The sequence below is a fragment of the Alosa alosa genome, chromosome 13 (genome assembly GCF_017589495.1).
Source record: "Alosa alosa isolate M-15738 ecotype Scorff River chromosome 13, AALO_Geno_1.1, whole genome shotgun sequence".
NCBI lineage: Eukaryota > Metazoa > Chordata > Actinopteri > Clupeiformes > Clupeidae > Alosa > Alosa alosa.
Window position 1 is genome coordinate 34,264,070 of NC_063201.1, and position 11,343 is coordinate 34,275,412.

Here is an 11,343-nt window from a genome sequence, read left to right on the forward strand (position 1 = left end):
GATTCCCATGTTTGAGAGTATAGAGAGAAGGATACGGTGATTAACCGTGTCGAAGGCAGCCGATAAGTCAAGCAGAATGAGTACTGATGACCGAGCTGTCGCCCTGGCTTCCTTTAAAACTTCTGTTACAGACAGTAGAGCTGTTTTGGTAGTGTGGCTGCTTTTAAACCCAGACTGATTTTGATCCAAAATGTTGTTCTGTGAAAGGAATTCAGAGACCTGTTTGGAGACTGCTCGTTTGATACCTTTGGATAGGAAAGGTAGAAGTGAGACAGGGCGGTAGTTCTCAACTTGAGCAGGATTGAAAGAAGTTTTCTAAAGTAACGGTGTTACCCGGGCTGTTTTAAACATTGTTGGAAATGTGCCAGAGGTTAGCGAAGCATTGATCACATGCGTGATAGCTGGTATGATGGTCGGGCTGATGGATTGAAGGGTCCAACGAGCATGTGGTAGGACGGCTACATGTCAGGAGTCTAGATACCTCGCTCTCGGAGAGAGGCGCGAATGCTGAAAAAGATGTTCCAGCAACCGCTAGAGTTTGTAGGAGTGCAATATCTGAGTCTGTTGTGTCTTGTGGCATGTAGAAAATTGAGTGCTGATTGCCGCCACTTTGTTTGTAAAAAATGAGGCGAGGGTATCCGCAGTAAGGCTGGACGAAGGAGGAAGCAGCTGAGGGTTGAGTAGTGGTTTGAAGGTTGAACATTTGAACATTTTTCGAGTGTCTGTGGCTTTGTTGATTTTGTCATTGTAGAAAGCTGTCTTAGCAGCAGTGATGCTGGCTGAAAGGAGGATAGGAGTGTCTGGTAGTTTTTGAGGTCATCAGTTAGTTTAGATTTGTGCCATTTCCTCTCCGCAGCTCTGAGTTTGGTGCGCTGCGATCAGAGGATATCAGAGGATGGATGAGAGTGTTTGGATCGAGCTGACCTTGTAGTAAGAGGGCACAGTTTGTCCAGAGTTCAGTGTGGAGCAGAACGAGTCAATGGCTTGGTGGAGTTTAGTTATATGTTTATACTTATACTTATGTTTACCATTTCTGCTGTAAGTGCATGTTGTGTGTGATGTCTGTATGCTACTGAGACCCTTGAATTTCCCCTTGGGGATCAATAAAGTATCTATCTATCTGACCATCGGCTGAGGAGCAGGAAACAGTTCTGTCAGGCTGACGTTGATCCGGATGAAGAAGTGGTCGGAAAGATGGAGAGGCGTCACCATGAGGGTGTCTGTGGTGCAGTTCCGAGTGAGGATCAAATCAAGCTCTTTGCCAGCTTTGTGAGTAGATGGGCTGCAAACCAGTTTGAGGTCAAAAGGGTCCGCTGAGCCTGAGGCGTCTAAGTGGATGTTCATATCGCAGAGGACGAGTAGCGGACAGTCATGCTCAGGGATGGAGGACAGCAGAGTGTCTAGCTCGTCCATAAAGTCGCCTAGTTGGCCTGGTGGGCGTTAGATGACCAGCACATAGAGTTTTGCTGGGGCGATCACTGTGATGGCATGATATTGGAGATGTTGGAGATGAGCAGGCCCGTTCCACCTCCTCGTCCAGATGGGCGAGAGGTGTGGGAGAGCATAAAGTTACTGGAGAGTGCAGCCGGGGTGGCAGAGTTCTCTGTTTGATCCAGGTCTCAGTGAGAGCAAGTTCCAAAGAAAGGTGGTTGGCATAGCCAGCTATGAAATCTGTTTTGTTGACTGCGGATTGGCAGTTCCACAAGCCCATGGAGGAGGAGGTTTCTGTAGGTGAGGACCGTTACTGGAGGTTAAGTAGATTTTTGCCCATTTTGGCATGATGCCGCTTTCTGCGATGGCCGGTGATAATATGGTGGAACGGCACATTTTTTTGCCTTTGTCAGCGCCTGTGCTTGCACAGGTAAATTTGCTCATCTTGACCGTGTCCGTCTTAAACGAGGACGGCTGAAAAGAGGGGGGGGGGGATTCTCACTATATTTTTCTGAAAGCGACATATCTCTAGAGAATAAAATGGTATGATAGCAAGTTGGATCTTGTAGCCTTGTGGCTGTACAGGCCTTCAAAGTTGACCTCTGATTTGAAAAAAAAGGAAATTCCGCCTATTGGCTTTTTTTTGTTAAAACACTCATAAGAGCCCAAAAAATAAATAATCCAAACCTTATTATTACTGATGCATATGTGGTGTTTGATGTTGGCATACATATTTTGACTCATTATGTGATTTTGCTCTTCATTTTGGTTGCTAAAATTCAAGATTTATGTGCACAAAAAAGCTAATTTGAGTTTTCAGAGCAACGTGTTACGGCAATACCTGAATGCAGACCTTATTGATCATTACTATTCTAACTTCCTTACTTTCAATTGCGAGTTGAAATTAATGTTAAATGATGACATACTAGGTCTGCAGTACAAATGTTTTTAAATTGTAGCTGAACCGAGTACAAAGGATCTTTAGAAGGCTACAAACAAACACATAAACATACAAACACACACTACCTCCCCACTGGGAGTAGTTTTGCCGAATCCGGCACACCCTGGCCACACAAGGCCAGTATTTGCTACTGAGAGTAATTGCTGCACTTGGCACACACTACCACTGTAGTAACTTCAAATGAGCATGTCAAGATTACACAGCAAGATAACAGCTCAGGACAAGACTCAACATAAAACATACACACGCAACACACAGCCATCCACGGCTCTCACTCAACCGTGGAGGCTGGCGGGAACAAAGGGGCCTGCTCTGACACCATCTTGAGCCTTTTAATGGCTAACCAATCAGACCCAAGCAGGAACTCCACTTTGGCAATCAGAGGTGGACGGGACCTGAAAACAGGAAAGGCAGAAGCACACAGACAGATGGCCAGAACACACTAGGGCCGTAACAGTATGAAGGTTACTTAACATTTTCTAATTTCTAGAGCTTTGCCTTGTTTCTCCTTGTGACTAGACTAGCCTTTATCCACATTTCAGGTCATAACTTGCTCCTCAGTTGTCCATCATCAAAATTAATGCTGAAATAAAATGTTTGTATCGATCTCCTCCCTTTGGTGTTTTTACAGGTGTACCTGAATGTGTCGGGTCAAGCCTCCTTCAGCCAAGAAAATGATGAAGCCTCTGCCATCATGACTTTAGCAGAGGATGCCCAGAAAAGAAATATTTTTCTATATTGTGTCCGACTCAGTTACAGTAAGGTATGTGCTGAATAATTAAAAATATGAAAGGGGAAATATTGTTTATTGCTATATTCTACTTTATATGACTAATGGGCTTGTAGATGCCCATTACTCAAAACCTTGTTGGATGCACAGACAAAAAATGTAAAAAATCACCAAAGAACATTTTTATTAGATTAGACCAGGGGTGGTTTTTCATATGGGCAGTATGGGAAGCATCTTTCCAAGGGCCTTAAGTATTTTTTTAGCTTTCATTTGCGCTAATCAGTTTTCTGTTGCACATTTGCACATCGGGGCACCCCGATTTAGGCTACTTTTCAGGCACCCGTGCTTGCTGCTTAGAAGGTCTCTCACACAGAAGTTCAGAAGGGAAAAGAGGAGTGGCGGCCGGGGGATTAACTTTTTGACCATTGGTTGGCGGTGTTGAGGGATAGGGGATTTGATTCTGAAGGTCCCAATAAACCAGGCTTGTGCAAAATTCTCAACTAGGCCAACTCTCTCTGTGTCTCTCCATTGTACAAGGATATAAGGCATATTCCATCCAACTGTCTATCCATCCATCTTTTTTAAATCATTCACTCATCCACCCTTTAAACTATCTATCAACATCCATTAAACAATCTGCCTATCAACATCCATTAAACTTTCTGTCTGTCAACATCCATTACACTATCTACATTCCAGGCTTGTGCAAAATTCCGAATTTTAGAATGGATCTCCATTCAATTCACGAATTAGAATTTGAATTGAATTGGCTCCGCCCCACAGGAAGTTGAATTTGAATTGGAATTGGAATGGCAGGAAGTGGAATTAAATTCATGGCAATTCAAAGCAATTCCACCATAGACATAATATACATAGACACCGCATTGGCTGCTGGAAACAAGAAATGCGGCCACCATCTTGGACTGGTCATACTCCTCGTTGCGTTGCAGCAGAAAACACAAGATGACAGCACTGTGCAGCATGTTCCTGCTTAAATCGGCGGACCATATTAGGGGGATTTACTTTTCACAAGTAAGATTTAACATTACCGTACTATTGGTTGTATTTTGTATCTTCGAACAATGTGGCCTGTATCATAGCTACATGTATGACCTTTGCAGCAAAAAAAAAACGTGTGAAAATCTGTTTGGTATTCAGTGAGGTATGATTAATTTAATGCGTTGACAGCTCATTGCACCAGCCAAAGAGATTACACTGAGTGGAGTGGATGACCGATCCAAGATGGCGGCCCCACGTCTCGTCAGCGCTAGTAGGGAGTAGCGGTCGATGCGGCGTCTATGTATATTATGTCTATGAATTCCACAGTCACACAACAGGAAGAATGTGTTGAATCTCACATGCATTCAGTTTTGGGAAAGTTACTTTGCACTGTAAAATCGAATAGCTATTCTTACTTAAAATGTTTAGTTAGTATAACTTAGCTTTTTGAGATTACTTGGCTAAAAGGAGTAATTTAATGTTGAGGTAAAAAAGTGAACATGATCATTTAAATCAAGTAAACTATGCGGTAACACTTTATAATAACTACACACACTTCATCATTTATTAAGCCTTTGTTACTTATTAATTAATGGTTTGTTCATCATTAGTAATTTCTAATTTATCATCAGTAAAGCATTTGTTCACACAGTTATAAATAGTTTGTTCATAGTAAATAAGCCTATATCTAAAATATGTTTATACATTATTATTAATACTTAATAAATGATGCAATAATATGTTGTTGATTAAGTAATATTTCCATTATTTAACATTGTTACATACACATGCACTAATGATTAGTTGTGAGGGTGAGGATACATATTTTATAAACCACTTCATAATTAACTCAGGAGTTACGAGTGGTTAGTTAATGATATTTTGTGAGCTCATCTAAAGTGAGGACATTTTATGCCTTGCAACACATTTACAAATGAGTTATGAAGTTTACACTTGCATTTATTAATTTAGCCGACACTTTTACCCAAAGCGACTTACACATGTCAATGAAATTAAAGGGCAAGGCCAAATTGGTGGACGCCGGGGTTTGAACCCCCAACTTTATGGGTTACTGCATGTTAACCCGGCTCCCTATCCACTACACTACCTCTGCCCAGTGGTATTACAACAGTCAATTCAAAAATATAATATAGATATGTGTGTTTACTATGAACAACTGTGTGTAAACATGATTTACAGATGAGAATTAGGAATAATGCTTTACAAACGAAGAATACAGCATTTAAAAATAGTTTACAGCTGTCAGTGTGTAGTAGAAGAAAACAGAAACTCTTGCATAGTTGTGGGGGGTTTCTATCCGGGGCAAGGTAGTGTAGTGGATAAGGAGTTGGACCAGCATGCAGTAGCCTGAAAAGTTGGGGGTTCGATTCCCAGCTTTCCCTGTTATGTCAATGTGTACGTCGCTTGTCTGCTAAATGAATGAATGTAAATGTAATCTTTACAACTCATTTGAAAATGTGTTGCAAGGCATAGAAAGACACTTTAGATAAGCTCACAAAATATCATTAACTAACCACTTGTAACTCCTGAGTTAATCATGAATTATAGTATTAGGAAGTGGTTTATAAAATATGTATCCTCATCCTAACTAATCATTAGTGCATGTGTATGTAACAACTGTTAAATACTAGAAATATTACTTCATCAACAAAATAATACTGCATAATTTATTAAGTATTAACAATAATTCATAAACATATTTTAGATATAGGCATATTTACTATGAGCAAACCATTTATAACTGTGTGTACAAATACTTTATTTATGAGAATTAACATAGGAACAATGCTTTACAAATGATGAACAAAGCATTTTGTAATAGTTTGCAACTGGTTTATAATAAGAAAATGATTTAATTATAAGTGGTTGTTTCATTACTTATTAAGTATAAATCATGTACTTACAAACTTATTTTTTGGATAGGCTTATTTACCTTATAATCCGTGTCCCACTGGTTAGCACTCTGGACTTGTAACCGGAGGGTTGCCGGTTCGAGCCCCGACCAGTGGGCCGCGGCTGAAGTGCCCTTGAGCAAGGCACCTAACCTCTCACTGCTCCCCGAGCGCCACCATTGTAGCAGGCAGCTCACTGCGCCGGGATTAGTGTGTGCTTCACCTCACTGTGTATTCACTGTGTGCTGTTTGTGTTTCACTAATTCACCGATTGGGTTAAATGCAGAGACCAAATTTCCCTCACGGGATCAAAAAAGTATATATACTTATACTTACTTATAAATTATGTATGAACAAGAAATTGCTAATGATGAACAAACCATTAACTAATAAGTAACAAAGGCTTAATAAATGATGAATTGTGTGTAGTTATTATAAAGTGTTACCACCCCCTTCAGAGTAGCTCGCCAAATAGTCTACATTTAAACACAAATTTTCATAATATGCCAATTTCATTTGTCACTTGCTAAGCCAATTCTAATTTCCATTCAATTGGATTCACACATATCCTGCCCTCTAATGAAATGAAATTATTATTTGCCAATAATTTAAAGAAGTTATGCTGCTGTCTAATTTGGTTGGTCGTTGATATTAGCAGAATTCAGTGACGTTAGCAGAGACATTGGGCTAGTTTTATGATGTTAGCAGGCTAACGACCATGGCCGCAGAATGTAAGAGGCGGAAAACATACATTTTTCACGAGAATTGGGAAATAGACTTGTGCTTCACAAGTGTAAAGGACAAGTGTGTTTGTTTGATCTGTGGAGTAAGCCTGGCAGTCGGTAAAAAATGCAATGTGGAGCGCCATTTCACCACCATCCACATCACGTTCTCACAGGACTTTCCAGTCGGCAGCAATCTACGGAAAGAAAAGATCAAGGAGCTGAAAACACAGCTACGACAGCAGTGTCTTTTTACCAAACTAGCACAGAAGGCTACTGCTTGTACAGAGGCTTTGTTTAAAGTAGCGCACATCCTGACAAAACGCAAAAGAGGCCTTCACTGATGGCAGTGTTGTAAAGGAGGCCATGACCGCAATAGCTGAAACGTTATTCAAGGACCATAAACTGGACTATGCAAACAAGCTGTCTGATCACTTCGCAGACAACTCAAGCCAGGTACCTGTATTGAGGGGACTGAAACACATCACAAGCTACAAAGGCAACGGGACAAACACAGAAATAGCCTTCTCTCTAGCAAAAGAGCTTAACCACTTCTTTGCTTGCTTTGAGAAAACAAGCCGTGGCCTACTGGTTAGCGCTTCGGACTTGTAACCGGAGGGTTGCCGGTTCAAACCCCGACCAGTAGGCACGGCTGAAGTTCCCTTGAGCAAGGCATCTAACCCCTCACTGCTCCCTGAGTGCCGCTGTTGTTGCAGGCAGCTCACTGCGCCGGGATTAGTGTGTGCTTCACCTCACTGTGTGTTCACTGTGAACTGAGTGTGTTTCACTAATTCACGTTCAACGTTTCAGCTATTGCGGACAAGCCGTGGCCTACTGGTTAGCGCTTCGGACTTGTAACCGGAGGGTTGCCGGTTCAAACCCCGACCAGTAGGCACGGCTGAAGTGCCCTTGAGCAAGGCATCTAACCCCTCACTGCTCCCTGAGCGGCGCTGTTGTTGCAGGCTGCGCCGGGATTAGTGTGTGCTCACTGTGTGTTCACTGTGAACTGAGTGTGTTTCACTAATTCACGGATTGGGATAAATGCAGAGACCAAATTTCCCTCACGGGATCAAAAGTGTATCTATACTTATACTTACTTATACAAACATCACCACCACACATACACCCTTGACTGCTCAAGGCCTGCGCTGACCAGCTGTCTACTGTGTTCACTGAATTATTCAACCTGTCCTTGTCTCAAGCCATAGTCCCACACTGCCTGAAATCGGCAACAATAGTCCCCATCCCTAAGTCCACCACCATCAGTAGTCTCAATGACTACAGACCCATTGCACTAACACCTGTGGTGGTAAAATGCTTTGAGAAGCTGGTCCTAAAACACATCAAGCACCACCTGGAGAATCATTTAATGAAAATTTTAATTTGCATAATGTAACTGCAATATCCCACCTAAAAACATACTTTTGTATGATCATTTGTTATATTTGATTTATTACACAGCTCTTCACAAGGCAAGTAGAACGCTCCATTGACTTCAATGGGATTTCCCAAAGTGGCAACGGAGTTTGTGCTTCTAATTCATATCACTACCCAAGGACTGGAACTTCGTTCAAAAGTGAAAGCAGACGGTTGATCAGCTGTGTTCTAAAGAATGTTTGATTCAAGTTCAGCGTGTGTTGTTGCGAACTTGTTTCTCAGCAAATGCCACGATGAACGGTAACAAAATAGGCTAGGCTATGTAGGCTAAAGTCATGTCGTGGGGAGTTTATCATTTCGTTTTGGCAAGTAGCCGTGTAATAAGCGGGATAATGTATAGAACGCCGGTCATTATTGGGAAAATAAGTCCCTTCAGGGCAGAACCGGTTCACCCTGTCGGGACTTATTTTCCTAATAATGACCGGCGTTCTATACATTATCCCTTACATAATTTGAATAAAGCCATTAACTTATCTACTTACAGCCATATTATCAATACATTTCTTTATTATGCATTTATATTCACTAATATATTCAAATATGCAAATTATCTAATTAACTATGCGTGATATAAAAATGTCCCAAGCAGAAATGGATTTGTATACGAAAAAGTACTATAGACTCAATTGAGAAAAGTTTAGTAGTGACCTTAATCAGATTGTTCTGGGTTTTGCCCTGTCTATAACTACATGCCCTGGGCACTGTGCTGATGCATTATAACAACTTATACTTAATGGTTTCAAATGATGGAATAATATCTTATAATGATTTTTAATGTGACATAGTTAAGTATGTATTTGCTTGCTTTAAGTAAAGTGTAGAACTGTGCATACCAGTATAAAACATCATAGGCAGGCATAAAGCAGTATAGACCGATAAAGTACTGAAGCCATGACATGCCGTTGTCAAGGCAGCAATTTCACTGGATTTAAACAAATCAATCTAACCATGGTGGTGAACATAGTGGTGTCTTCCTTAATCTATTTAGATTATTTAACGTTTCTATGATAGTATAATTTTTTTTTACATTGCAGGAATCACATACTCAATGTCAATGTCAATTTAGCACTTTGGTCAGTGTAAGCTGTGTTTAAATGTGCTATAAGAATAAATTGTACTTACTTACTTTTACTTACTCTGTGTTTGTCTGTGTATGCTTCTTTGTTTAGGACTCTACAGAGTGTGAGAGAACAATGAATAAACTATGTCAAATTACTGTGGCCCTCATCAGAGACCGAAGCGCTGCCTTCTCTGGACAAATGTTGTATGCATGAGCATACACACACTTACAGAACACTTACTCTGACAAAAATGTCAGTCTATAATAATAATAAAATAATATTAACTATATAATTTTATAATGGGATTAATGTATGGAAAATGTGTATGTAGGTTGTTCATAACTACTTCCTTAGAATGAATGTAAATTTACATTTACTAACTTTTCAATGAATCTTGAGACATATACCTTTACCTTTAACATCAAAAGGTGTCAATAAACTGTGGAACCAAAAAAAAATGTTTCGCTGTCATGAACAGTATGTAGCCTATGGTAGTTATCACTCACATTCCAGCAAACCCTCCACCATATCAGGCATAACTGTAGGTGAAGTAAGTAAAGGGCCGTTCACACCGACTAAAACGATAAAGGCAAATCAAGTATTGTCCTAGCTAATATAAATGATGACATCGAAACATAAACTATAACGATAATGACATAAAGAATGATTTTGTTAGGGATCACTTTCAGTTAAGTTAATGAAGCCCCCCCCCACCCACCCACCCCCTGCCTGTCTCCCCTTGAGTCAAGCTAGCGACAAGTATATAGTTATAGAAACAGCGTCTCATACATTAAGAAGATGATCATGAAACTGAATTACCCTTCATGGCAGAAACGTAAGAAGGAACTTCACAAGAATGAATAGCGGAACAGCAGTCAGGTAAACTTGTGTTCGTTCCTTGGTGTCAACAAATGATCTGAGTAGCCTATAACATTAAAGGAGAATTCCGGTGTGACATTGACCTAAAGTGTGTTGAAACATGATACCGAGTGTGAACGTATGCCTCATAGCTCATCTCGGCTTGTCCCCTGCACTCCGAAATCTGGTGCTAGTTAGCCGATGCTACCAACAGGTTTTCAAAGGGGGGTACCTCAGGCATCAGCCTAGCCATGCAAATAAATCACTGTTTTACACCATTTACAAGGCTCAAAGTAGCTCCACACTTGGTAGACTTCCGAGGGCCCTGACATTTAAAATGAGACATTGAGAACTTTGAAAATGCACTGGTAGTTTATTTACAAGACGATTTATACAGACAGTACCTTCAGGAAGTTTTACCGTTCGCTGCCATCTTGAATTTAGTCACGATAAGTTGAGCGATGAGTACGAATGAACAGGTATGATAAGGGATCAGATTCCAAAAACAATTCCATGGAAATGCATGGATTCCAGTTGCTGCTACTGGAAGCAACTGGAATCCATGCATTTCCACAGAATTATTTTTGGAATCTGATCCCTTATCATACAGTGGGCATTACTTCAAATTGCCCAGCTTCACGCATGATTCGCAGGTGACCTCACGCACGATCACGCGACTTTAATTTGTATTTCTCCAGTGACGCTGCAACAACCCAAACAACCACCAGATGGCTCTTGTGAGCAGGGTGTCTCATAAAAAGAAATGGAGCCTGGAAAACCATACACAGACTTCACTACAGACTTTAGCAGACTGGTTTAGAAATAATTTAATAGCCAGAAATATGCATGCCCTGCCCTAATAAAGAAATATTTGGTTAACTGCGAGTGAATCCCATTTGCAGCCGGAGAAGAAATGTATACGCCCTGGCTGTCAGTAGACGGGAGAGGAGCGCACAGTCTACAAACGCGCGATGCTGCAGCTCAGCGATTTAAAATGGCTCAAAACCACTTTGTATTTGTATTTTCATGAATCAAAAATTACATTTTTAGTCAGATAATGAAGAACACGTCAGGTTCATTAAAAAGTATTTTCTATGCGTCACGAAAGGCTTCAGAGGGTGGGTTACAGTTAACACGATAGTACCCAAATGTCAATGGCCACAGAATGGACTTCGTTTGGTATGTTTTAGGAATCATTAGCCTATATGCTTTAGGTTACTTCAGGACATGG

At 40.7% G+C, this 11,343-nt stretch overlaps 1 protein-coding gene across 1 annotated transcript in view; it reads left to right on the forward strand.

The window, feature by feature from the left end:
• Window positions 1-9,880, forward strand: part of crppa (CDP-L-ribitol pyrophosphorylase A) — a 96,403-nt gene extending 86,523 nt beyond the window's left edge. The window contains exons 9-10 of the mRNA XM_048261434.1: window positions 3,024-3,155; window positions 9,363-9,880. Coding sequence (XP_048117391.1) covers window positions 3,024-3,155; window positions 9,363-9,467 — 237 coding nt within the window. The 3' untranslated portion in view covers window positions 9,468-9,880. The remainder of the gene's footprint in view (window positions 1-3,023; window positions 3,156-9,362) is intronic.
• The last annotated feature ends 1,463 nt before the right edge of the window (window positions 9,881-11,343 follow it).